This window comes from Thalassophryne amazonica, chromosome 19, assembly GCF_902500255.1.
Source record: "Thalassophryne amazonica chromosome 19, fThaAma1.1, whole genome shotgun sequence".
Taxonomy (NCBI): domain Eukaryota; kingdom Metazoa; phylum Chordata; class Actinopteri; order Batrachoidiformes; family Batrachoididae; genus Thalassophryne; species Thalassophryne amazonica.
The window spans coordinates 12,173,946-12,201,319 of NC_047121.1; the positions used below are offsets into that span (position 1 = coordinate 12,173,946).

The 27,374-nt window shown below is 41.8% G+C and overlaps 1 protein-coding gene across 6 annotated transcripts in view; it reads left to right on the forward strand.

The window, feature by feature from the left end:
* The window catches only part of myt1lb (myelin transcription factor 1-like, b), a 430,716-nt gene that overhangs the window by 384,337 nt on the left and 19,005 nt on the right, over positions 1-27,374 (forward strand). For 5 of the 6 annotated variants that reach the window (XM_034194911.1, XM_034194910.1, XM_034194914.1 and 2 more), the window contains one exon: positions 12,629-12,856. The exons of the other annotated variant lie outside the window; for it this stretch is intronic. In XM_034194911.1, the coding sequence (XP_034050802.1) occupies positions 12,629-12,856 (228 nt within the window). The remainder of the gene's footprint in view (positions 1-12,628; positions 12,857-27,374) is intronic. 6 annotated transcript variants of the gene reach the window in all.

Sequence of the window (27,374 nt, forward strand, 5' to 3'; positions counted from 1 at the left end):
AAACTGACTATACTTGCTGAAACTGTTGGTTCCTGCCTGTATTAACTGCTGTTATATTTGATGGAATGATCCTTTAAAAAGGGAGGAGCCAGAATATTTTTAGGATAACAATGTTAATCTTCTAATGATGAAGTGGTTTCCACAAAACCTTATGAAAAGGTTGGCATAGAAAGGAAATCAAGTGGGACCCCAGAGGCAGCTGAGGGGTACTGGCAGGCCAGGCGTGCCGCAGCCCGTGCGGTCACAGAGGCAAAAACTCGGGTCTGGGAGGAGTTCGGGGAGGCCATGGAGGAGGACTATCGGTCGGCCTCGAAGAGACTCTGGCAAACCGTCCGACGCCTCGGGAGGCAGAAGCAGCTCTCCACCAACACTGTTTACGGTGCGGGTGGGGAGCTGTTGACCCTGACTGGGATGTTGTCGGGCAGTGGAAGGAGTACTTCGAGGATCTCCTCAATGCCATCGTCACGTCTTCCAAAGAGGAAGCAGAGACTGGGGACTCAGAGGAGGACTCGTCCATTACCCAGGCCGAAGTCACCGAGATGGTTAGAAAGCTCCTCGGTGGCAAGGCTCCTGGGGTGGATAAAATCCGTCCTGAGTACCTTAAGTCTCTGTATGTTGTGGGACTGTCTTGGCTGACACGCCTCTGCAACATCGCATGGCGATCGGGGACAGTGCCTCTGGATTGGCAGACTGGGGTGGTGGTCCCTCTGTTTAAGAAGGGGGACCGGAGGGTGTGTTCCAACTATAGGGGGATCACACTCCTCAGCCTCCCCGGTAAGGTCTATTCCAGAGTACTGGAGAGGAGAATTCGACCGATGGTCAAACTTCGGATTCAGGAGGAGCAGTGTGGTTTTCGTCCTTCACGGCACACTGAACCAGCTCTACACGCTCCATCGGGTGCTCGAGGGTTCATGGTAGTTTGCCCAACCAGTCCATATGTGTTTTGTGGATCTGGAGAAGGCGTTCGACTGTGTTCCTCGGGGCACCCTGTGGGGAGTGCTCTGGGAGTACGGGGTCCGGAGTCCTTTGCTAAGGGCTATCCGGTCCCTGTACGACCGCAACAGGAGCTTGGTTCGCATTGCTGGTAGTAAGTCAAACCTGTTTCCAGTGCACGTTGGCCTCCACCAGGGCTGCCCTTTGTCACGGGTTCTGTTCATTATTTTTATGGACAGAATTTCTAGGCGCAGCCAGGGTGTAGAGGGGGTCTGGTTTGGGAACCACAGAATCTCGTCTCTGCTGTTTGCGGACGATGTGGTTCTGTTGGCTTCTTCAAATCAGGACCTTCAGGGTGCACTGGGGCAGTTTGCAGCCGAATGTGAAGCATCCGGGATGAAAATCAGCACCTCCAAATCCGAGGCCATGGTTCTCGACCAGAAAAAGGTGCTTTGCCCTCTTCAGGTCAGTGGAGTGTCCTTGCCTCAAGTGGAGGAGTTTAAGTATCTCAGGGTCTTGTTCACGAGTGAGGGACGGATAGAGCGTGAGATCGATAGACGGATCGGTGCAGCGTCTGCAGTGATGCGGTCGCTGTGTCGGAGCATTGTGGTGAAGAGAGAGCTGAGTAGGGGGGCAAAGCTCTTGATTTACCGATCGATCTACATTCCGATCCTCACTTATGGTCATGAGATTTGGCTCATGACCGAAAGAATGAGATCGCGAGTACAAGCGGCCGAGGTGGGTTTCCTCCGCAGGGTGACTGGGCGCTCCCTTAAAGATAGGGTGAGGAGCTTGGTCACTCGGGAGGAGCTCGGAGTCGAGCCGCTGCTCCTCCACGTCGAAAGGAGTCAGTTGAGGTGGCTTGGGCATCTTTTCCGGATGCCCCCTGGACGCTCGCTGGAGAGGTGTTCCGGGCACGTCCCATTGGAAGGAGGCCCCGGGGAAGACCCAGGACACGCTGGAGGGACTACATCTCTCGGCTGGCTTGGGAACGCCTTGGGGTTCCCCCGGAGGAGCTGGAGGAGGTGTGTGTGGATCGGGAGGTCTGGGCGGCTTTGCTTGAGCTGCTGCCCCCGCGACCTGACTCCGGATAAAGCAGAAGAAAATGGATGGATGGATAGAAAGGAAATCAAAAGTAGAAATGGAGTTGAGATCATGATATAAAACCTGTACACTTGTCTATGCATCTACTTTGGGAACTATGTGTAATATACATGTATGTAATACAGTAAACTGAGGGTTCCAACCTCTTTTTAGTGTGCAGGATGTATTTGCTGTTCTTGCCCTCGCTGCTGCCTCACATGACTCAGTATTCACCCTTTAAGACCTCGTGTTGTCGTCAGTAAATAAATCCAGCGCCACATTATCTTTGCTTGTCCTTCGTTATATGAGCGCTGACAGCGAAGAGCAACACACACACGCACACAAACACATGTTCCATTAAAGATCCAGAGTTGTATCTCACACTCAGCACTCAGCAGGGCAGTTTTTTATTTTCTGTCTGGGGATCAGATAGGAGCAGGACGAAACGGCGTTTGACACAGCGTGAGCACGCCATGTCATTTCTGAGGCGATAAGGTGACGGTGTTCCTGTATTATCTGTGCCGAGATGCTGAGCTGGAAAATGGGGGCCAGAAAGAGCGCGCACAGCAGAGGGCTAACGCAGGCTTAATGCTAATGTTGACAACGCAGACCGCCAGAGTGCGAGAGCGCGGGCGATAGAATTGAAAATAAAGATAGAGAAATGTCATAGTGTGGATGGGAAGGAGGATATAGAAGAGGACAAAGGTGCCAAGGAGACACAGAGAGGAGAGTGGAGGGGGTGGAGTGAAGCTAGGAGCAGCTGAATTCCAGAGGAAAGTGGAACGGACTAAAGTTGGCCGGGAACAAACGCCTGAAGCACTCAGAACTTCCTCTGGTCGTCCCTCATTTTATTGTCTGTCCTGCTCAGGCTCTGGGCGAGATGGACAGGATGGTCTCAGGGCACCACGGGAAGACGAAACACTTCACAGAACCTGCTGCTTTTTTTCTTCTTCTTTCATCTCTGCACTTGGCCGCTCACACTCCTCCTGTCTGTGGCTGAACAAACGTCATGCACATATCTATGCTCGGTTTTTCCTCTCTGTCATTCAACTGTTTCAGGATTTACACGTGCGTGCGTGCGTGCATGTATACAGTCAGATAAGTATTTGTATAGTGACATTTGTAATTTCGCCCACCACAATACACTCATAAAGAAATAGTGTATTGGCAGCACGTTGGCTTAGTGGTTACCACTGTTGCCTCACAGCAAGAAGGTCATGGGACTGATTCCCACCTGTGGCCTTTCTGTGTGGGGTGTGCATGTTTGGGTGGGTTCCTTCCAGGTGCTCCGGCTTCCTCCCACATCCAAAGATAGGCAGGTTAGGTGAATTGGAAACTTTACATCTGTAAAGTTGTAAAGTCCCATTGAGATCTACCTTTTAAAGGTAGATCTCAATGGGACCATATGAGCATGTAATCAGTGAAGGAGTGTGTAGAAAGAATGTGAATTTTTAACCTCTTAAAATAGGTCCAGGTTAGCCATCTTTGAACTTGTCCAAGGTCTTTGTCCCAAAAATGCTCCCTGTAAATTTGAAGACCCTGTCAGTAAAAGGACTGGACTTATGCTGAGCACAGATGGACAGACAGATGGACACAAGGATGGCCATATTTTGGGCTCAGGTAAAAATCATAGGTTTGTTCTTAAGAACACAGTCTCACAGCAGTTTCTGATGGCATCATGTAAAGTTGTCTAATCTATTAGATTGTGATACCTTCACGAAGTGTATCACCATCTGATTTCAGGATGGTATCATAATCTAATAAATCACAAACTGCCATGAAACTGGACTGGTTTTGCAGACCCGCAGTGGGGTGTTAGAGTTAGACTGTCAATTGAAATACATGATCCCGTCACAAAAATCTACTACATTTCATGATGGTATCATGACAGCGTTGCATGAGACCAGGCTGTTATTAATAATAATAACAATAATAACTGGAAGCACTCAAAGAGTGCAAACCTCCGCCAAGGCCATGGGGTCACTGACACCATAACATCTACATGCTGTGAAATCATTGAACCTAAAAAAGTCTAACAATGATGTTTGCTCAGTAGTAAAAAAAAGTTTCATCTGCTGTGACTGGATAGCATGTATCCTTAGCGCTTGGCATCACAGTTTATTGCAACTTGCACCTTTCCCAGAAGCTACTGTCATCTGAGCACTGATATTGATATTGCATGTGCTTATAGACAAAAACAAATAAGAGACAAAATTCAATTTATTATTCAACTAAACTGCAAATATATGATTTTTTAACATTTATGAAACACTTCTCTAAACAAGGCCATAGGGTCACTGAGCCTAAAGAGATTCCCTCCTTGGCACAGTGATCTATTTCTTTTTGTCTCTTTCTCTAAAATTGTATATAATAATCATTAGATTATTAATCTATGAACAAAAATAAATTTAAGAAATATTACAATTTGAAAACAAATGCACCCGAATGTGATGACAGCTGCAACTGCTTAATGCTAACTTTTAACATTGAAAATGCCATAGACATGCTAACGCGTTAGCATTGGGATCCGGATCGTGATCTGGATCACCACTAAAATTTAATCACTTGTTCCTCTTGTCATTTCCAACCACTCCACAAAATTTCATCAAAATCCGTTCAAAACTTTTTGAGTTATCCTGCTGACAAACAGACAGACAAACAAACAAACCTGACCAAAAACATAACCTCCTTGGTGGAGGTAATGATTAGAATTACTATTCACAGGATTTTCAAATGAATCAAACCATTCAACAAAATAAGCTCTAATAATAAAAGTACACTACAGCAATGCACAAAACAATCCAAGTATAATAGAGCTGATAATACAGAAAAAGGTGCCACTTAAAATGGTAAATGGGCTGCATTTCTATAGCATTTTGCCATCTGAATCTTTACAATGATACCTCACATTCACCTATTCATGCACCAGTGCCAGCATGCTGCCATGCAGTGTGCTCACCTGTACACCTTGCCTAGGGGCACTTAGTGATTTCCCAGTCTGATGGGGATTTAAACCAAGGATCTTCATGCCCACCTCCCCACTTCTACAAATGCATTTTGTTTTGTTTTTGTTTTTATTTTTGTTTGTTTGTTTTGTTTGTTTGTTTGTTTGTTTTGCTTGTCAAGAGGAGTTTTTTTTGTTTGTTTGTTTGTTTGTTTTTTGATGTGCGATTGACACTCCAGAAGATATGGGAATCAAGATGTGCTTGTAGGTTAAACATTCAGCTTTAAATCGAGATGTTAAATGCAAGTAAAAATTAGGAATTACACCCATTTTTATACACATTCCCTCCATTTTTGAAACCATAAGTAATTGGACGATTCTCTGATGAGCAGGTTCATGACCGAGGTGGCCTGTAAAACATCTGAAGTTGATTTGTTTTCTGTTCATTGGAACTCTTAGTGTGGCATCCAAAGAGGTGTCAAAGCAACTATTTGGTTCATTCTTTAAAAAGAAGGATGCACTGGTGGCCTGGAAGACCACAGCAAATACTTAAAGTGGATCATGGCAGAATTTTCTTCATGAAGAAAACTGTTTGACGACATGCAGCCATGTGAGGGACACTTTGGAGGACTCAGTCAAATCATTGTCAAAGTCACAATCAAGAGCCGCCTTCATGAATATAAATTCAGAGCCAGTTTAGGACAAGATCCAAACCTCTGGTAACACTCAATAATAAGCCAAGTCTTTGAGCTCACACTGGTGCTGAGCTTTGCTACCACAGAACCGCCTTGGGTACTGGAAGGCAACTATCCAGGCAGACAACCGGTCCATCCTGACATTGCTAAAATAGCCACCTATCTACCACAGCAGGTGAAACCAACAGGAACACAAACAAGAACAAAAACAAGAACCACAACAGGAAGGCATAATTATACTGTGCCAGAAAACATTAAAAAAAAAGCCTGAACAGTTCTGGCACAACATTTTGATGATGAAATGAAGATCAACTTGTACCAGAGTGATGGGAAGAGAAGAATACATGAAGAAAAAGAACGACTAATAACTGAAGTAAACCACATCAAACATGGTGGAGGCAGTGGGGTGGCAGGGACATGAAGGCTGATGGAAGTAACATAATGAATTCTGGGGTGTGTAGGGCTGCGCTATCTGCTCAGTTTCAGCCAAATGCTGTCAAACTGATAAGATGGTGTTCACAATGCAGATGAATAATGACCAAAAAACAAAACCAAAAAAAAAAAACACTGCTTAAGCAACCTGAAGACTTCTCAAAGCAACAAAATGGAATATTCAAGTTATTCATATGACTTCAATCCAGTGCAGCATGCTTTTCACTTACTGAAGACAAACTGAGGGCAGAAAGCCCCCCCCCCAAAGAAACAAAAAACAAGCAGTAACAGACGCAGACTGAAGACCCAAAAAAGCATTTCAAGGGAGGAAAGTCAGGATTTGGTGATGTTAATGGTTTCCAGACAGTTTCAAACAAACAATATTGTGCAGTTCGATGTAGCAAATTGAAAAATATTGTTGTGTGGGCCGCCAGAAGAGGAGGTACTGCTGGCCCACCACCAGAGGGCGCCCTGCCTGAAGTGCGGGCTTCAGGCAGGAGAGGGCGCTGCCGCCACGGACACAGCCGGGGGTGACAGCTGTCATGAGATAATGAGTGACAGCTGTCACCCATCTACACTTCATCATACTACTCCATAAAACCCGGACGTCATCTCCACCTCATTGCCGAGATATCTTCGACCTGTGAAGGTAAACTGCTCAGCCAGAAGCTAATTCAGTGAGGTTGGTGTAATCAGCGACGGCTTCGCTTCACACACCAGCCAGATAAGTGTTGAGACAGGAGCTGCACGAGAGTGTGTGAGAGGTGGAGGTGGAATCCCCACCATTGTTGTTACTGGGTGTACACACACCCACTTCTTATTGTTTCTGCTCCTCGCCAGCAGTACCAGATCCGACATTCGGAGACAGTGGCCACCTGGGGACTCGGGACTTGGCGGCTCCAGTATTCTCCAGGTTCGGTGGCGGAGGAAATCGTGTGGTTCCGGTTCTTCTCAGGACAGACATCTTCTATCCTCGAGCCTGCCCACACGTCACCGTTGTGGATTGACTGTTTGCAAAATTCTGTAGTCCTCTGTATTGTGGTTGTGCTCATTCACAACAGTAAAGTGTTCATATTCGACTCTTTCATTGTCTGTTCATTTACACCCCCTGTTGTGGGTCCGTGTCACTACACTTTCCCAACAAATATGGCACATATATTAAGCTGGGTGAATGGTGGCAATTTGAAAAAGCCTTATTTTGGAAAAACTGCAATACTTTTTCCACTAGTACTTGTCACATGACGTACAGAGTCACAAGACATCTTAAAATACATGACACATGGATACATGGACGGAGAAAGAGAGGGAGCTTGTTAAATGTTATAAGAGAAGACGTTACAGCAATACTGGATTTTTTTTCTTTATTTAGGAATGAAATCGCAATATTTAGCAGGACTTACCCTTCCGTTACCGTGACTGCTGAAATGCAGTTCTGGTGAGTTAGGGTTAGAGTTCTCAGCTTGTCCAGGGGGAGTTATAGACTCTCATACCCTTCACGCAACACAATCTGGAGATAAGCATCAGAAAGCCTCAGGGGCTATAAAGGACTGATTTCTTTTTACCCACATATAGCTTTAAGTCATCGGCATACACACTGCTCAAAAAAATTAAAGGAACACTTTTAATCAGAGTTTAGCATCAAGTCAGTTCAACTTCTGGGATATTGATCTGGCCAGTTAAGTAATGAGGGTGGGGTTGTTAATCAGTTTCAGCTACTTTGGTGTTAATAAAATTAACAACAGGTGTAATAGAGGAGTAACAATGGGATGACACCCAAAACAGGGATGGCTTTACAGGTGGAGGCCACTGATATTTTTCCCTCCTGGAAAAGGAGGGTTCAGCCGATAGTTGAACCTCTGATTGAAGAGGAACAATGCAGGTTCCATCCTGGTCGTGGAACAAACGACCAGCTCTTCTCTCGCACAAGGATCCTGGAGGGTGCCTGGGAGTATGCCCACACAGTCTACATGTGTTTTGTGGACTTGGAGAAGGCTTATGATAGGGTACCCCAGCAGATACTGTGGGAGGTTCTGCAGGAGTATGGAGTCAGGGGGTCCCTTCTCAGGGCCATCCAATCTCTGTACTCACAAAGCGAGAGCTGTGTTCGGGTTCTTGGCAGTAAGTCAAAGTCGGGCTCGTTTCCGGTGGGGGTTGGCCTCCACCAGGGCTGCACCTTGTCACCAATCCTGTTTCTGATATTCATGGACAGGATACTGAGGCGTAGTCGGGGGGAGGAGGGTTTCCAGTTTGGTGGGCTCAGGGTCTCATCACTGCTTTTTGCAGATGATGTGGTCCGGTTGGGTTTGTCAGCCTGTGACCTCCAACACTCACTGGATCGGTTCACAGCCGAGTGTGAAGCGGCTGGGATGAGGATCATCAGGGAAAACCGATGGATTGCCTACTCCAGGTAGGTAATGAGGTCTTGCCCCAAATGAAGGCGTTCAAGTACGTCTGGGTCTTGCTCATGAGTGAGGGGACAATGGAGCATGAGATTGGCCAGAGAACTGGCACAGCAGGAGTGGTATTGCATTTGCTCTACCCTACTGTTGTGATGAAATGGGAGCTGAACCAAAAGGTGAAGCTCTTGATTGACTAGTCAATCTTCATTCCTATTCTCACCTATAGTCATGAGGGTCGGATGATGACTGGAACAATTCGATCGCAAGTACAAGTGTCGGAAATGGACTTCCTTAAGAGGGTGGCTGGTGTCTCCCTTAGAGATAAGGTGAGAAGTTCAGTCATTTGTGAGGAGCTTGGAGTAGAGCCACTGCTCCTTCGCATTGAAAGGAGCCAGTTGAGGTGGTTTGGGTATCTGGTAAGGATGGCCCCTGGATGCCTCCCTAGAGAGGTGTTCCAGGCATGTCCATCTGGGAGAAGATCCTTGGGGAAGACGCAGGACTAGATGGAGAGATTATATCTCCACACTGGCCTGGGAACGCATCGAGATCCCCCAGTCAGAGGTGGTCAATGTGGCCCAGGAAAGGGAAGTCTGGGATCCCCTGCTGGAGCTGTTGACCCCCCCCCACTCGATCCTGAATAAGCAGTTGAAGATGAGTGATGAGTGAGATGAGAGTCATGATGTAGAGATTAATTTTCACTGAGTTTAACGGGCATCATTTTAGAAGCCTGATTTTTTCATTCCAACATTCACGTGTCATATCTCAAGTGTTCACATACTTTCTTGCCTCTGTATGACAGTCAACTCCAGAAATTCAATCAGACAGGATTATCCTCATTTGATTAGTACAGAATAAAAGACAAATAGATTATCAATAACATGCACTGTAGATATTGCGCTTTTCACAATCAAATGTACAGGGGCTTGCAAAAGTATTCAGCCCCTTGATATTTCACATATTTGAATTTGTTTATGGCGTTTCAAATACAAAAAGTAAACCAGTCTTCTCAATATAAAATTTCTAAAATTATCATCCTTAAACTCAAAATGAAAGTAAATCTCTACAAGATTATATAAATTAATTAAAAATATAAAAGTCAAGATGATGGGTTGCATAAGTAATCAGCCCCTTTGGTAAGATACCTGTAAATAGTCAGTTTAATTGGCAGTTTTCTTCAGTTAAAAAAGGTATTTATAAATTTCAGAAATACTCTTTTTTTTTTTTTTTTTTGGCAGGCAGATCTTTAACCTCCCACTATTAAAACAGAAAAACTTCAAAAGTTTTATGATTCTTGACTTGTAGGATGCAGAAGGTTTTGCCATACAGGCAGACCGAAGGACAGCACTTTCTCTTGACAAGCACAACTTACAGTTGGGAATAAGCAGTGACTGATTTTTGCACAATACAACACCTTTAAGTGGTCTACCTTTTACACGTTAAAAGGCATTTTTCTGCTTAACTCTTTGCAGCCTTGCACAAACAAAACACTCAATGCTTTTTCTTTCAACAGTTGACTGATTTCACTTCCAGATTTTACTCCTCGCCCTGTGAACTGCTTCTCTGTGTTACACGCTTCCACAAAAACAGACATTTAGCTGCAAGTTTTGTCGACAGATATCATTAGAAAACAGTTTTAAGCCTCACACTGACGTGCGTTTGTGTTTTTTTCACCCCACCATCTCTATTTTATCTCACCTACATGATTCTCGTGCACTAATGGCCTTGAAGCGATGGTATTTTAACCTCTTTTTTTTTTCCCCCTCCAATTTAAGCTGTTTGCTGGATTCATTCTCAGTCCAAATCTTTCACTCCAGTCACGGTGCATCACAGAGGTTTTGGGTTCAGACACCAGGAGAATCCACCCCTAGGGACACTGTCGGATGAAATCAGCATTACAGCGGGCTTCCCTCCTCCTGAAAGGGATGCAGAGAAGAAAGCATTAGGCAGAACGATACTGAGAGCAAGGACAGGCTGGCAAATACACACAAACATGAGCCTCCGTCAGGCGGAACCCTTTGAGGATGTGTGTTCACCTTCATGCTGCATGCTCATGTGCATGGGCAAGAAAGGCAAAGAGAATGTTTTTTGTGAGGAGTGAGTCATTGTCCATGTGGCACACTTTAGTCCAGAGGAGTTATGCCTCGATTTTTGGATTGACAAAGGTCTGATCGCCACCCTAACTCTCAGCCCCTGCCTCCGTGCGATGTCCACTCACATTAAGCTCACACACACACAAGCACATGTACACTCCTCTGCTGTACATAACACACCACAGAGGGATGGAAGACGAGAGAGAGCGAGGGAAAGAGAGAAGGAGGGGTTCACGGGGGGATGCATTCATCTTTCAGCAGTGACGACCTCTTCTGTGGACTCTTTATGATGTCACATTTAGGGATGGGTATTGATAAGATTTTATCGATATCGATGCCATTATCAATTCTGCTTATCGATCCGATTCCTTATCGATTCCCTTATCGATACCTCATGAATTTTGTACTAAAAGTAGGCTTTACAGGTTTTCTATGTATTTCCTTGAGTCTTAAAGTAAATAAATATGAAATTGGTCACTGTATCCTTGATCTCTGGACATAAATAAAAATAAACAAAACTGTGTTTCGCTTTGAAGTTATTAATTCAGACTGGATTCTATCGTTCTAACTTGACTTGGCAGAGAGCCGCGCAATGTTTGGAGCTGTGTGAACAGAACGGAGGACGATTCTTGTTTCTTTCTCGCAATGAGAAAGGAGTCCCAGTTAGTAACTTTAATCCGCACAAAAGTGAATCACAACTCATATTCAGGGATGAAAGTGGTGAAAAACAAAAAAAGCTGAAACCCAAAATTACCCCCCAACACCACCTGCACAAAAATGTTTCATTTCTAGAAGCTCTGAAATGCAATCTGGGACTATTCCAGACAATAAACTGCAGTGAGTGCAGCATCCATTTAGGTGAGAAAAAACAAAACAACTTTCCTTATTCAGATTCATTCCAGTAGTATTCTGCTCTTACAAGGATGCAGCAGTTTTCTAGTTTGGCAGAAAGTTCTGGAGGAAATCACTGAAGAAATTAACAAAGTGAAAATATGGTTTGACCGAAACAAACTGTGATTAAACTTAAATAAGACAAGGATGAAATGGAGGTGTAAGAGTCACTAGGTGTTCACAGGAAACATTTATTTCTGTATGTATTTATTTATGTTCATTGTTAGTTGCTATTATATATTTTCTGTTGTGTTTTATTCAGGTTCTTTTTGTCTCTTTCTCTAAAATTGTATATAATAATCATTAGATTATTAATATATAAGCAAAAATAAATTTAAGGAATATTACAATTTGAAAACAAATGCACCCGAACGTGAAGACAGCTGCAATTGCTAAATGCTAACTTTTAACATTGAAAATGCCATAGACATGCTAACGCGTTAGCATCGCTCCCGTTTTTTAAGTTATAAAATACATCTATCAACTGTTTCAGAAGACCATAACAGGTCGGTTTAACATAGAAAAGGTAAATAATACTCACAGACGTACGTTCTTTAGGGTTTTAGCGGGGGAAAATTAAGCGAAAGAAAGAAATAAACAAAGCAATCGATCGAAGCATTGCTTCAATCTGCGAACCATTGCTTCGATTGGTTCAAGGTTCAAAGCAAAGCCGCGCTGCAGAAAAGTTGATTAAGGACCCGCTGCAGGGTCTGTAATCAATGTAGAGAAATGATCATTTTCCTGACAAACACCCGCCAAAACAACAGCCACTCTGAAGGACCGATAACAGAATCGTTAAGCACAAAGCTTATTGATGTGGTGGATCGAATCATTTCTTAACGATACCCGAAAGGAACCGGTTCTCGATACCCATCCCTAGTCACATTGTTCCTGCAAGTGTCTCATGTTTTTATCCCAGACAGACTTTGGGCAAAATGTCTTCAGTCGTTTTGCCCAGATCTGATTCTACAATATGAATATGTCTGACTGCAAATTAATCAGAATTCTTCTTCTTCTCATCCCTTTCTCTCTCCATCCCAACCTCCTTATCTTGTGTGCATCCTAATCATAAACACGCCCCTTCTTCCCACATGCACTAACGTGCCCTGACCCCTCACGCACAAACAAAAATGTCCAAACGCATCCACTTGCACTTTGCAGAGTCCTGGTCTTGATGTCGATGAGAATGGTACGTTGGACCTGAGTATGAGCAAGCGCCTGTGCGGCGGCGGAGGGGACTCGGTGCTCACTCCTCTCGAGCCCATGTCCCCGCAGAGGCAAGCCACCCTGCTGGGCTCCCGCTGCTACGGCATTGGGGACGCCGCCGACTGCTGGGACCTGCCGGTAGACTACACAAAGATCAAACACATAGACGAGGATGAGAAAGAGGTAAAGAGCGGAAGCTCCGTGCTCCAAAGTCTTGACATTCTGCATCTGTGCATGAAAAAAGCTTTGCTGAATTTAGGCATAAAACAGCTCATTCTAAATGTCTGTATCACAAAAGTCCACATCAGGATTCCTGCTTTTGCTGTGAGACATGCCCATCTGTGCTGTTTGACACATACACTCAGTCTGTGAACACTTGTCCCTCAGAGCAGCAGATGCAGAAACAAGTCATGTTCACAAACGTATACGTCGTATTTACAAGACACCTTGTGACTGAATCAGGGCATGAATTTGAATAAACAAAGACAGTTCTGAAGGCAAACAGGGTCCAACCCAGCACCAGCAAGGTGTACCTAATAAAGTGGCCAGTAAGTGTGTGTAAATATATATATATATATATATATATATATATATATATATATATATATATATATATATATATATATATATACACACACATACACAGTCCCTTTTCTTTCCTTCCTTCCTTTCCACAATGTACAAATACTGAAAACATACTGAGCAAAGATTAGTTCCTAATGTTAAGTTGACATTTTCCAGAATAGAAGTCATGTGTTTTGTTTTGTTTTTGTTTTTTTTTGGGGGGGGGGGGGGGGTACTCGTTTTTGGGGGTCCTGTGTTTATTATATTTTTATTATATTTATTATATTTAATGGTCACAGGGGAGCTGGAGAGTGTCCCAGCAGTCACTGGACGAGAGGCAGGGTACACCATGGACAGGCCACCAATCCATTGCAGGGAACTTTTCCACATTACATGGGGAATGGACAGGGGCGGTCTTGAACCGGCAACCTTCTGCTCTGGAAACAAGCACACTAAGTGCTTGGCCCACACAATGTGCACAAATCACAACTTAAAGAGCTAGTAATTCAGAAAAAAAAAGGTGTGACTTCCACTCTGGTGCATCTTGTAAATGTTTTTAAGAGGTATTTTCTGACAGGTGGAATTTATATTCCACAAAATATGGTAAATACAACCATTGATCAGTCAAGATCAATGTTCAGTGAGGAAGATTAAAGTTGGCTTTAATATGACTCATTGGCATCTTTGATGCTATTGATGGTTTTAAAGACAGATGATGAAAGCATTGGTTGCCTAGAAAGCATTCACCTAATAAGCAGTGAGAATGGTGAAATGTCCAAATACTTATGGACCTGTTACCTAGCAACCATTCACCTACTACTGAAATGGGGAAATGTATAGAAAAACATATGCACCTGTGTGTACAGTAAAGTAGAGTGTTGGGGCGAGCGGGATGGGAAATGTCCATATACTTATGGACTTCAGTGTGTATCAAAGCAGAGTGGGATGGGGTTGCTGAGCAACCATACCATCAGAGACAAAGGACTCACAAATGTCTGAAAAATCTTTAAAAGAAAAAAGAAAAAAAAAGGTCACAGTATTTGGTAATGTGAATGTAATAAGTTAAAAAAAAATCAATTTAGCAAATCTCCTCAGTTGTAACCATAAAATATTCAACTCTGAATGTGTTTCTTTATAATTTACATTTTAATTTCAGAATGTTTGGGGCTGGTAAAATCATTATGTACAGCCTTTCAAATTCCACAGACCCTGACAAACTACTCTGATTGGCTGTTGCCATGTGCTTCCCAGCATCCCACACATGATCTATGTCATTTCTATGATCACTACTGAATGTAGTTCATGCCTATCTGTTTGCTTGAATTTTATCCCTTCCTGGGTTTTTTTTCTCCACACAGCACGAATTCTGATTATACTGGCAATGTCATATTATCAATCCATTATTTAAAGGCTAAGGAATAAAATTATAGTGGTACCAAAGAAAATTCCTTTTATGACTTCAATATTAAGAAAACCCAGTGGCGGTACACCTTTAAATGTTACTTTGAAATATCTAAAAAGATTAATAAAATATATGCCCTTAAACACATGGTGGCTTTTTCAATCACATTTTGAATGTTACTTCCCCATTATTATTTATTTATTTATTTATTTATTTATTGTCTTTCCATTCATATTACAGCACATATCATATCAAAATCATTGTCACATTTAATGTTGGGTGAGCAAATAATAAAAGAAATGACATTTTTGCTAATGTTGGATAACATACAAATAATGAATGTTTATGAATTCAATGGTAGGAATCTTTCATGAGGTGAAAGGTGGAACGTACCATTCAATGAGGCAAAGCCGAGTTGAATGGTACGTTCTTGCTTTCACCGAATTAAATATTCATTCCATTGAAAGAATGGAGATCATTCATTATTTGTTTTATATAGGGGAGAAAATAGATCCTTGTCATTTGATATTTTATTCATTTATAAATAACAGAAAAGGGATTTACATTTTTATGTTTGTCACTGGTGCTTAACAGTCCAACACGAACTTTAAAAAGGAGCCCAAAGTTTGTTTTGTGTGTGTGCATGTGTGTGTGTTAGAAGAATTAGCAGCGTTCCCTTTAGGGACAATAAAGTACGAGGGCTGTCAGTAAAGTATAGGTCCTTTTTATTTTTTTCAAAAACTATATGGATTTCATTCATATGTTTTTACGTCAGACATGCTTGAACCCTCGTGCGCATGCGTGAGTTTTTCCACGCCTGTCGGTGACGTCATTCGCCTGTGAGCACTCCTTGTGGGAGGAGTCGTCCAGCCCCTCGTCGGAATTCCTTTGTCTGAGAAGTTGCTGAGAGACTGGCGCTTTGTTTGATCAAAATTTTTTCTAAACCTGTGAGACACATCGAAGTGGACACGGTTCGAAAAATTAAGCTGGTTTTCGGTGAAAATTTTAACGGCTGATGAGAGATTTTGAGGTGATACTGTCGCTTTAAGGACTTCCAACGGTGCGAGACGTCACGCAGCGCTCTCAGGCGCCGTCGTCAGCCTGTTTCAAGCTGAAAACGTCCACATTTCAGGCTCTACTGATGCAGGACGTCGTGAGAGAACAGAGAAGTTTCAGAAGAAGTCGGTTTCAGCATTTTATCCAGATATTCCACTGTTAAAGGAGATTTTCTTAATGAAAGACGTGCGGGCGGATTGCAGCGTCGGCTAGCAGCCGCCGCGACGCTCCGCCACAGGAAAAACACCTCTGTTGGAAGCCTTAAGGACAAGTTGGAACATGTGTTAAACAATTTCTCATATACTCACTCCACTGAAAGCCATCAGAAGCCGCCTGGATTTTACAAATGGTTATCAACACGGAGGTGTTTTTCCTGTGCCGCCGCACTGCGCTGGTTGCGTCCTGACGCGCGGACCCGTCCGCACGTCTTTCATTAAAACAATCTCCTTTAACAGTGGAATATCCAGATAAAATGCTGAAACAAACTTCTTCTGAAACTTCTCTGTTCTCTCACGACGTCCTGGATCAATAGATCCTGAAATGTGGAGGTTTTCAGCTTGAAACAGGCTGATGACGGCGCCTGGGAGCGCTGCGCGACGTCTCGCACCGTGGGAAGTCCTTAAAGCGACAGTATCACCTCAAAATCTCTCATCAGCCGTTAAAATTTTCACCGAAAACCAGCTTAATTTTTCGAACCGTGTCCACTTCGATGTGTCTCACAGGTTTAGAAAAAATTTTGATCAAACAAAGCGCCAGTCTCTCAGCAACTTCTCAGACAAAGGAATTCCGACGAGGGGCTGGACGACTCCTCCCACAAGGAGTGCTCACAGGCGAATGACGTCACCGACAGGCGTGGAAAAACTCACGCATGCGCACGAGGGTTCAAGCATGTCTGACGTAAAAACATATGAATGAAATCCATATAGTTTTTGAAAAAAATAAAAAGGACCTATACTTTACTGACAGCCCTCATATATCGTATCGTATGTCAATTAGCTCCTTCAAATCGTCGTCCGGCAGCAAAACAAACTCTGCTATGTTTAGCTAAATGCCGCCCCCAGTAGTGTCAGTGTGCACGGTGGTCGGGTTGTGCAATAGCACATTTCATATAACACCAAAATTGCATGCTAAAAAGAACTATTGCATGGTCAGTGAAACACAATGACAAATGTTCCGAATAATCCATGTCATGTGACATATACAAGCCACCAATCAAATGACAAGGATCCACTCAGCCGTTATATAATTTGGCAGCGCAGTCTTGTTTGAGGGTGGGCACTAAGGGGGTAAAATATGACGCATATGATACAATTTCTCTACTTCTGGGGACAAAAACAGCATTTTCTCTGTTGTTGGGCAACTTACATGCAAACAAAGTGCAAATGCAAAGAAAAAGTGACAATGCAGTGGTAAAGTGGACATGTGTTGCGGTTTGTTTATGACCTGGAGCTCAAACATGCCGAGGTGGTTTTGCTGGCGCAGCTGCAAAACACAGTTACTCTGGTTAGCTGTGTAGGCTAACACTTACCAACATGACGTCTCCCATTTGCCTCGTGTCCCTTCTCCACTGGGGACAGAAAAGAAAAAAAAGAAAAAAAAAAACACTTTCGCGACTGTTTCGGTGATTGCAGCCGAAAACAAAACAGTACACCATTTTTCCGTGTGAAGTTATGCTGTGTGTATATATTGCGCAATGGGAACGGTGGTCCCCATATGTGGTCAAATCCCAGGATATCATGCAGGGTTCAAACGAGACTGCGCTGCCCTATTTCCCCAGGCTTTGTGGTGCTGACATGGATAAAGCAGTAGGATTGTGGAAGTAGACAGGATTGTCAGGCATCACTTGTCCAACCTAACTGATCCTCCTCCAAGAGAGCGATTCAACACGGTGTCTTGAAGTCAAACATTTGTTTTGCCCTCTGAGCGTCTTCAAGGTTTCTCGTTTTCCCCATCTGACTTGCTGTTGTGTTTGGAATCACTCGAAAGTCCTATCAGGGATTTTTGAGGGAAGCCTAATGAATGTGTATGTTAATTGAAGTCAGCATTGCTGCGCACAGAGGTATGTGCCGCGGTTTGTGCTCATGCACCCACGTGCTGGCTTTCTGTTTTTACATTTTGCTCTTCTCCAAAATGAATTATGCAAATTGGCACCTAGGGAGGGAATCAGAATAGCTCATCTCATCAAAGAACTGCTGGAAATCAATGCGCCGCTGCTGGGTGCATCCGTATGTGTGTGTGTGTGTGTGTGTGTGCGCGCGTGTGCGTGTGTGAGCCCGGTCTCAGTCGTCTTTGGCAGTGTGTATGCACACGTGCATGTGTGTGCACATTCTGTTTTGAGGATTTTTTTCTTCTTTCCTTTCTGCATCTCTGTATGCATGCATTGTTCCGGCTCCCAGCCTGAGCTTGCTTTAATTGGAAAACCTTGCTGGCTAACCCGGCGTCATGCATTCCGAGACAGCTTGAATGCTGGGTAATTTGGTCTGTATCTGGACCTGTCTTTTTATGAGCATTACTGTACATACACAGCAAGCGTGGAAGAAAGGAAAAGGGGATTTACATCAACAGCTGCCATGCCCTGGTTGCATGCACTGCAGACAAAGCACAGCCTCAAAAACAGTCACATGCAGCCTGTGACTGCACCACAGTGCCATCTAGAGCTTACATCATTACACTACAAGCATAAGCCCCGGTAACTAACTGAATTGTTCTGAAGTGGAGTGTGATATCACACACCATCAACTGTGTGAACATGAAGCGAAGGCAGTCTGGCAACTGTAATCTTGGATCCCAGTTCTGGAGTCTCGCAATCCACAGCAGAAAATGTAGACACTCTTGTTTCAAACAAATCCCATTCCAGGTACAACTGCTGAAAATCGAGCTCAACCTCAAGCCTACAAATTGCTTTCAGTACAACTTGCCAGCATGTCATATTTGGGCTATTTTATGTTGTTTCCAGTAGTTTCCTGTAATCATGTCTGGTAGTTTCCTCTCATTTATTTTCTATGTTTGACACTAAAAGCTCTTCAGTGTTTTTTCTTCTTTCTCTTCTGCAGCATGCCATTCAATGGGAATGTGTCATTTGGTGCATTGGTTTCTTTTCTCTTTTTTTTCTTTTTACAATAAATGTAGTTTTGTTTTGTTTTTTTGGTATCTTGATGTGACCATACAAGTAGCTGTGGCCTTGGTGACCATCAGACCAAGGATTTGGAAATGAACAAAATGAAAGTTACAAACTCATTTCAAGCTACATGTAACATTAAAGCCAGACATATGTTGCAAGAAGAAATGCCCAAATTCCTCTGACAACCCCCAGGCTAAAAAGTATTAAATCAAAATCCAACTCCTCATCCGCGTGGTAACACCTGGGTTTAAGTAGCGAATTGTCTATTGGGATCAAATACAGTGAGGACTTTGTGGACCCTGTGGCCACTACTGTGACCATGAAGACCCAACAGGAACCCTGAACATGAGACAGCCAACAGGGCTCTGATGAAACAAGAAGTCCTCCACAATGGATCAGGTGGAGGAGATGATGGGTGATGGTTTGTAACCAAATGACCATGAAGCCGGATGAAGGCTGCAGCAGGTTCTCAGACCCTGATCGTCTGGGATTTCCCAGCCATCAGACCAAGCCAAGGATCTATAAAAGACCACGTGTTTGTCTGTGTGCAACAACATTCCCATATTAAATAAACCAAAGCACAGGCGTCTCTACATTGACTCTGGATGTCGATATCTCATCCAGGAATTGATCGAGACGATCTTCCTCGCCACAGAGGGATTGCCACACAGTATAATATTTGGTCCCAGTCAAAATAGAGTTAAATATACTCTCACAGTGCTAAATCAGCTCTATCACAGTGTAAAATCAACTGTTATTGGAGTAGAAACACTTGATTTGACAAGACGGTAGAGCTGATTTCACTCTTTAATAGAGTGTAATTTACTCTATTTAGACTGGGACCAAATGTTATCCCAGCAGAGTATATTTTACTCAGCAAAATTTACTGTGCAGGATAACGATAATTATAATAAAATTAACATCCTGAATTGGAAATTAAATTTTCAATAAATAATAACCGGAGCACCCTCTATAGTAGAGGCAGAGCTGGAAGACGATGGAGGATTATCATCAATTCCACTGGTGGAAGTCAGTGAGGTAGTCAAAGAACTTCGCAATGACAAGACCCCGGGGGTTGATGAGATCTGTCCAGAAATGCTGAAGGCTCTGGGTGTGGAGGGATTGTCTTGGATGACACATCTATTCAACATTGCGTTGAGGTCTGGGACAGTGACTAAGGAGTGGCAAACTGGGGTGGTGGGCCCCATATTCAGCCGATAGTTGAAACTCAGATTGAAGAGGAACAATGCAGGTTCCATCCTGGTCGTGAAACAACCGACCAGCTCTTCTCTCTCACAAGGATCCTGGAGGGTGCCTGGGAGTATGCCCATCCAGTCTACATGTGTTTTGTGGACTTGGAGAAGGCGTATGATCGAGTACCCCAGGAGATACTGTGGGAGGTGCTGCGAGAGAATGAGTTTTTGGGTTCTCAGCAGTAAGTCAGACTCGTTTCTGGTGGGGGTCAGCCTCTACCAGTGCTGCGCCTTGTCACCACTCCTGTTTGTGATATTCATGGACAGGATATTGAGGCATAGTCAGGGGTAGAAGGGTTTCCAGTTTGGTGGGCTCAGGGTCTCATCACTGCTTTTTGCAGATGATGTGGTCCTGTTGGCTTCATCGCCCTGTGACCTCCAACACTCACTGGGTCAATTTGCAGCTGAGTGTGAAGCGGCTGGGATATGGATAAACACCTCTAAATCTGAGGTCATGGTTCTCAGCAGGAAACCGATGGATTGCCTACTCCATGTAGGGAATGAGGTCTTGCCCGAAGTGAAGGAGTTCAAGTACCTCAGGGTCTTGGTTCACGAGTGAGGGGACAATGGAGTGTGAGATTGGCCGGAGAATCGGCGCAGCAGGAGCGGTATTGAATTCACTCTACCGTACTGGTGTGATGAAAAGGGAGCTGAGCCAAAATACAAAGCTCTCGATCTACTGGTCAATCTTCATTCCTACTCTCCCCTATGGTCATGAGGGTTGGGTCATGACGGAAAGAACTAGATCGTGGATACAAGCGGCCAAAATGGGCTTCCTCAGGAGGGTGGCTGGTGTCTCCCTTAGAGATAGGGTGAGAAGTTCAGTCATCTGTGAGGAGCTCGGAGTGGAGTCGCTGCTTCTTTGTGTTGAAAGGAGCCAGCTATTAATCCTACTATTCCTAATAGTATGCTTAATAGTAATCCTACTGAATGCATGTAAGAAGAATTTTTAAAACTTAAAACTCAGAACATTTCAGGTCAAGAGCAAATACAAGACATACAAAAACAAGCTTACCAATATTATGCGATCATGATTTTTTGAAAAAAAAAATAAAATAAAACAAACATTAAAGGTACTTGGAAGCTATTAACCCTCTGGGGTCCGAGGGCATTTTTTGGACAGTTCACTCGCCTGGCATAAATGTTTTATTATTGCTGTTAACAGCTCTCCCTGCATCCCAAAATCACGTTTTATGTCTCTTTTTTTCAGGACAACCTGTGCTTTCAGAATATACATGTTTTTGTTGTGTTTTATAAGTGTAATAAAGGTTTACAATCAAAAATAGGCAAGGAAAAAATAAAGCGAAAAATTATTTTCCACACACATTTATTCAAAACACACAGCAAACTATAATAAACAACTGTTTTGGCACTTTATAAAGGTCATTTGAGGTCTTGTGTGAAAGACTGTACAAACAATAAACACAAATGCACATTTTGAACAATATATACAAAATGGTCTATGCGTTTTTTTGTCCATTAATATGGTAAACAGTGCTTTACGCAGAGAAAGCAACAGAGTTATCCAGTAACATTCACATGCAAACTAGTCGAGCTATCCTGATAGTTACACACTCTTTGTTTAAGCATGTGAGATTGTCATCAGAGGCTCTCCGTCTGCTCCTGCTTTCACTGATCGCTGTGCATAACAGCGCAGGGCGCACTGAGTATGTACTAATAGTATGTACTCATTGGAGCACCCAGGGGGCTATTCAAACGGGCCAACTAGCAACATATCACTCCTGAAAACGATCTTTGGCTTTTCACATGAGGTAAATCTGCCCTACGATTGGATTTTGGAAAACCATGTGACGGTGAACCAACTCCGATTGGACACTCACATTGCGCACGTCATCACACAGCTTCTATGTGGAGTACAAAGATGGCTGATGGTTGGCTCGAAAGTCCGCGGAGTTAACTTTTCAGAAAAAAGTAAGTTTCTATCTCATATCATTAAAAAGTTATTTATAATTTAGTAAAGTTTGGTCTTAGCCATGGTATACGACGGCGTTGACCCCAGAGGGTTAATAATAATAATAAGAAGAAGAATACATTTTATTTATAACATTTATTATTATTATTTATTTATTTATATTATAAAATATATTGTAAAATTTATTCATTTATATTTACTTACATTTGACAAGCAAATCTCAAGGAGCTACCGTAAACTTACATTTGACAAGCAAATCTCAAGGAGTTACCATAAAAGCACAATAAAACACAGTAAAAAAAAAGAAAAAAAAAAGTTAAACGAAATCATCAAAAATAAAAGTTATCAAAGACTATCCAACATATTTTTACATAAATACTGAAACAATTGTTAATGAAAAGGAATAGTAGCATAGTAGATCATTTTAATAATGATTTTCTAATTATAATTTTAAGAATTATTTTGCTAATGTGGGAAAAAATAGCAAATTCAATAGTACCTTCTAACATACGTTCTTGGGATAACAGTACAATAACAAATAACCGTTTGGATTCAGTGTTTATCTCAGAAACTGATGAATACGAAATAATTGATATAGTTCATAAACTAAAAGGAAAAAAATGTACAGATTGCAAAAATTTTGACATAATTTTGATCAAAAATATTATTGATTGTGTTGCTAAGCCTCTAGCTTATATTTGTAATTTGTCATTAATGACTGGGAGATTTCCTTCCAAAATGAAAATAGCTCAAGTAATACCACTGTTCAAATCTGGTGACAAACATGTTATCTCAAGCTATAGGCCAATCTCATTGTTACCTCAGTTTCAAAAATTTTGGAAAAGGTATTTATTAAGAGATTAAATGATTTTATATCTAAACATCACATACTAATTGAGCAACAATATGGATTTAGAAAAAATTGGACTACTTCATTGGCGGTGATTGATTTTGTGGAACATATTATGCAATTGAAAACAAGCAATATACTGTAGCATTTTTTTTTTCAACTTACAGAAAGCATTACCATAAATCACACCTTATTACTGGATAAACTATCGAATTATGGTATCAGAGGACTAGCTTACGATTGGATAGCAAGTTATCTGCACAATAGGTATGTTCATGTTGGTGGGGTAAATTCTGAATTTTTGAAGTGTACATGTGGGGTGCCCCAGGGCTCAGTCCTTTTGCCTTTGTTGTTTCTTTTGTACATTAATGACATATGTTTGGTTTCAAAATTTGTGAGTTGCATTTTGTTTGCTGATGACACGACTGTGTTTTGTAGTGGGGATCATTTGGAAGAGGTTCTGGACTTGATGGAGAGGGAACTACAAAAGTTCAAAGAATGGTTTGATTCAAATAAATTATCGCTTCATTTTGGTAAAACTAAGTGTATCATATTTGGAAATAAACCCAGGAACTTATCAAGAAATTTACTAGTGGACAATATTGAAATTGAACTTGTAAATGAAACCAAATTTCTTGGGGTTTTTACTGATGAGAAATTGAGTTGGAAAACACATATAAATTATGTTAAATCAAAAATGTCAAAAGCTATTGCCATTTTGTACAATGCACAATACTTCCTCCCCCAACCGTAATTAGTTACACTATATCATTCATTACTAGTTCAGTATATGACCTATTGCACTGAAGTTTGGGGAACCACCTACAAAACGAATGCAAACTCAGTATTCTTACTACAAAAGAAAGCCATAAGAATTATTAGTAATAAACCATATTGTGAGCCAACAAATCCATTGTTTGTCTGTTTAAACATTTTAAAATTTTGGGACCTGATTGACCACAACTTAATACAAATTTTGTTTCAAGTAAAAAATAATCTTTTACCACAACATGTCCAAGACCTATTCAAAATGAGGGACTCCAGTCATAATTTGCGAGGAACATTATTATTTAAAAAACTGAAGATTCAAACTACAGTAAAAAGTCATTGTGTTTCTGTTAAAGGTGTTAATATTTGGAATTTGTGCCCAGATAACATAAAGTCGCTCGGTAACTTGGTTGGCTTCAAAAGCCTCTTCAGAAATCATTGAATTACTTGTTATAGCATGATGAATTAGGTTTATCGATTTTGTTTTGGCTTTTTGGGTTTGTGCATGGCCCACTGCTGTTTGCATGTTTGTGTTTTGAAATCTTAGTTTGTGATTACTTTAAATTTTGTATCAGTTATCATGGGTTTGTATATATGTATACATATTCATATATATTTTTTGTTCTTTTGGTTAAAAGGGTGGGCGTTTATAAGCTTTTGCTTCTGTCCACATCCTTTCAGTCACATGGGCGCCTTGTCGGATTGTTTTCTTTGTTTTCGCTGTGAGGTTAATTTGTCATTTTTGTCTGTGTGCTGAATAAATTCATTCATTCATAATAGTATGTTTATTATTATTATTATTATTATTAATATGGAAAGAAATTGTCAGTTTTAATGTAGGGCCACAACAACGGGAGTTCAGTCCAGATCCAGCCCTGAGGCCCCACATTGGGCAGCCCTGGTTGACAGAGACAGAGGAAAAGAGAAGAAGACCTCTGCTTGACTACAAAATCCTTCCCGTGGTGTTGTGTGGATTTGTGACCATATTATTTAAGTTTTAAAACATAACCACCAGTATCCAGTCAGAAAATAAAAGTTTAATTTAGTGATGTCGTAACTTTCTTTGTATTAACACTTTCTCTCTCTCTCTCTTTCTCTCTCGTTCACTGTGTACCTCGTTCATTTCTCTTGCTTTCATTTTCTGTCGCTGCTAACTTCATAGAAGTTGATTTCTGCAGGCCTGTGGGCAGGTGTGACCGAGTTACGTGAGTTTTAAAGCAAAACCGCTGTGAAACGATCAGAAAATTAGGGCTTGCGTCTTTGATTTTTAGTACATTTCTGTGCATAAACTGTTCATCTGTCTCACTGACTGACATGCACAGCTGCAACTAATCCATCATCAGTCAAGCAGAAACGCCATCCTTCTCTCACAACCTCACCTGCTCTTAATCCATCATCAGACAAGTCAAAGGGATATTTCATAGGCAAAAACAAAGCGTATCACAGTTCACCATGTACAGTAGTTGAGATACTACATGTGACAGGCGCTTTACCCCGTGATGTGCATGCAAAGAATATTAACAAGACCAGTAATATTTTTAATTTTAAAATCCTAAAAGCCAAATGAAAATTGGTCAGTGTGCATATACACGGATGAAGAACTGTACATCAAATGTCAGGCATTATCTACTGATGAGCTGTGACACACAACCCACTTTTATTATAGAACTGTACAACTTCACTTTGCTCTCTCTCTCTCCATCCATCCATCACGGAGCAAGTCTACATCGCTTTGAAAATCATCTAATAACTTTAAAAATCTATCTAAAAGATGCAGGTTTGGATGCCTATATGTAAGACATATGAGAAAAAACATACTGAATGTACAATTTGAGTTTTCCTTGGCTTTGAAAATCTTTAGAATGTATGAGGGGTGATTGAGAAGTTTTGAGTCTGACCCAGAAAAAGTAGATTGTGCTTCTCCATCCTTTGTATTCGTACTCTTTAAAATGCAGTGAGCAAATGACAAGCTATCTTCTAATGCACCAAATTAAAAGGGCATGTAAGAAGGAAAAAAGTGTTAATACAACATGTTGGTTAACTTTGATGCACCAGAACAATTTAAATAAACAACTGGATTTTTTGTTTTTTCTTCTTCTTCTTTTTTGGGTGGGGTCCTTGAATATACCATAGACCTCTCTGTCACCTACTGGGAATATCTCGAATTGTTGCAAAGAATAGTCATCATATGAGTCATAGAAATTAGGAGTAGAAGCAGTTGAAGTGGGCAGCTTAGTGGTTAGCACTGTTGCCTCACAGCAAGAAGGTTGTGGGATCGCTTCCCACCTGTGGTCCTTCTGTGTGGAGTTCTCATGTTCTTCCTGTTTTTGCGTGGATTCCATCTGGGTGCTCCAGCTTCCTCCCACATCCAAAGACCTGCAGGTTAGGTGGATTGGAAACTTTCATTTGAGTAAGCAGGTGCAGAAAATGAAAGAATGCAGTTGAAGTTAGATGTAGACTTAAATGGGCTTTTTGTCACTTTCAATCACCAAAGTCTAGATCTGGTGACTGCAAAGGTCACCACTGCTTATTTACTTCCACACTTGGGACTTTTTCATGTCCCTTTGGAGTTTAGCTCAATGGCATGTACTGCAACTTCTTATGTGATGATGATAGACATATTTGCTTTACTATTCATGAATTTTAGTTACATATGTCCCTCTTTAACCCTAATCAGTATGCCTGGGATCCAAGTGAACCCCAGGGGTATATTCATTGATATATTTTGTGCACTGTTCTACTTATTCAGCTGAAATTCTTTGTAAATGTCACCTATACAGTTATCCAAAATTTCCCTTAGTTTGATCCAGTTTGATTACAGACTGTGAGCTACATGCTGTAATAATTTTTGTTATCCCAGTTTATTATAATGGTATCTGGTCACACTCCATCCATGTGTGTAGGAGTACATTGCACTGCACGTTCTCAAAGTATAACTAGGCATGTGGCAAAGAAAGAATCTTGAGCTTGAAATTTTTTGTTTCATGTCAATTTCCAAAAACTACTGAATTGCCTGAGCAGTTCTTTCAGGTAGTAGGAGTAGGTATTGATTTTTTTACATAGAAAAGTTGTCTGCAAAAAAGAGGTCTTTCAAAGGGATATGTGGTTTATCAGCCAGATACTTGACAATTTTCAAAGTTCTGATTGAGTCTGCATGGACCCCATGTGTACAGATTAGTAAATTTCACATTGTGTCCTGATTAATTAGTGTACAGCTTGTGTATTAACAAGAGAGCCCTCGGTAGACTATATACCTCTGCCAAGGTCTAACTGTCCTCTGCAACTACACAAAACCAAGTGGAGCAGGAGTGAATGTTACTTTACCTACAGTGGATCCAGAAAGTAGTCAGTGCTTCACTTTTTCCACATTTTGCTATGTTACAGCCTTATTACAAAATTGAGTAAATTCATTTTTCCCTCAAAATTCTACTCACAATACCCCATAGTGACAACATAAAAGTTTTTTTTTAAGTTTTGCAAATTTATTAAAAAAACAACAACTAAGAAATCACATGTACATAAGTATTCACAACCTTTGCTCAATACTTTGTTGATGCACCTTCAACAGCAATTACAGCCTCGTCTTCTTGAATATGATGCCACAAGCTTGGTGCACCTATCTTTGGGCAGTTTGGTCCAATCCTCTTTGCATCACCTCTCAAGCTCCATCAGGTTCAGTGGGGAGCATTAGTGCATGGCCATTTTCAGATCTCTCCAGAGATGTTCAGTCAGATTCAGGTCTGGACTCTGGCTG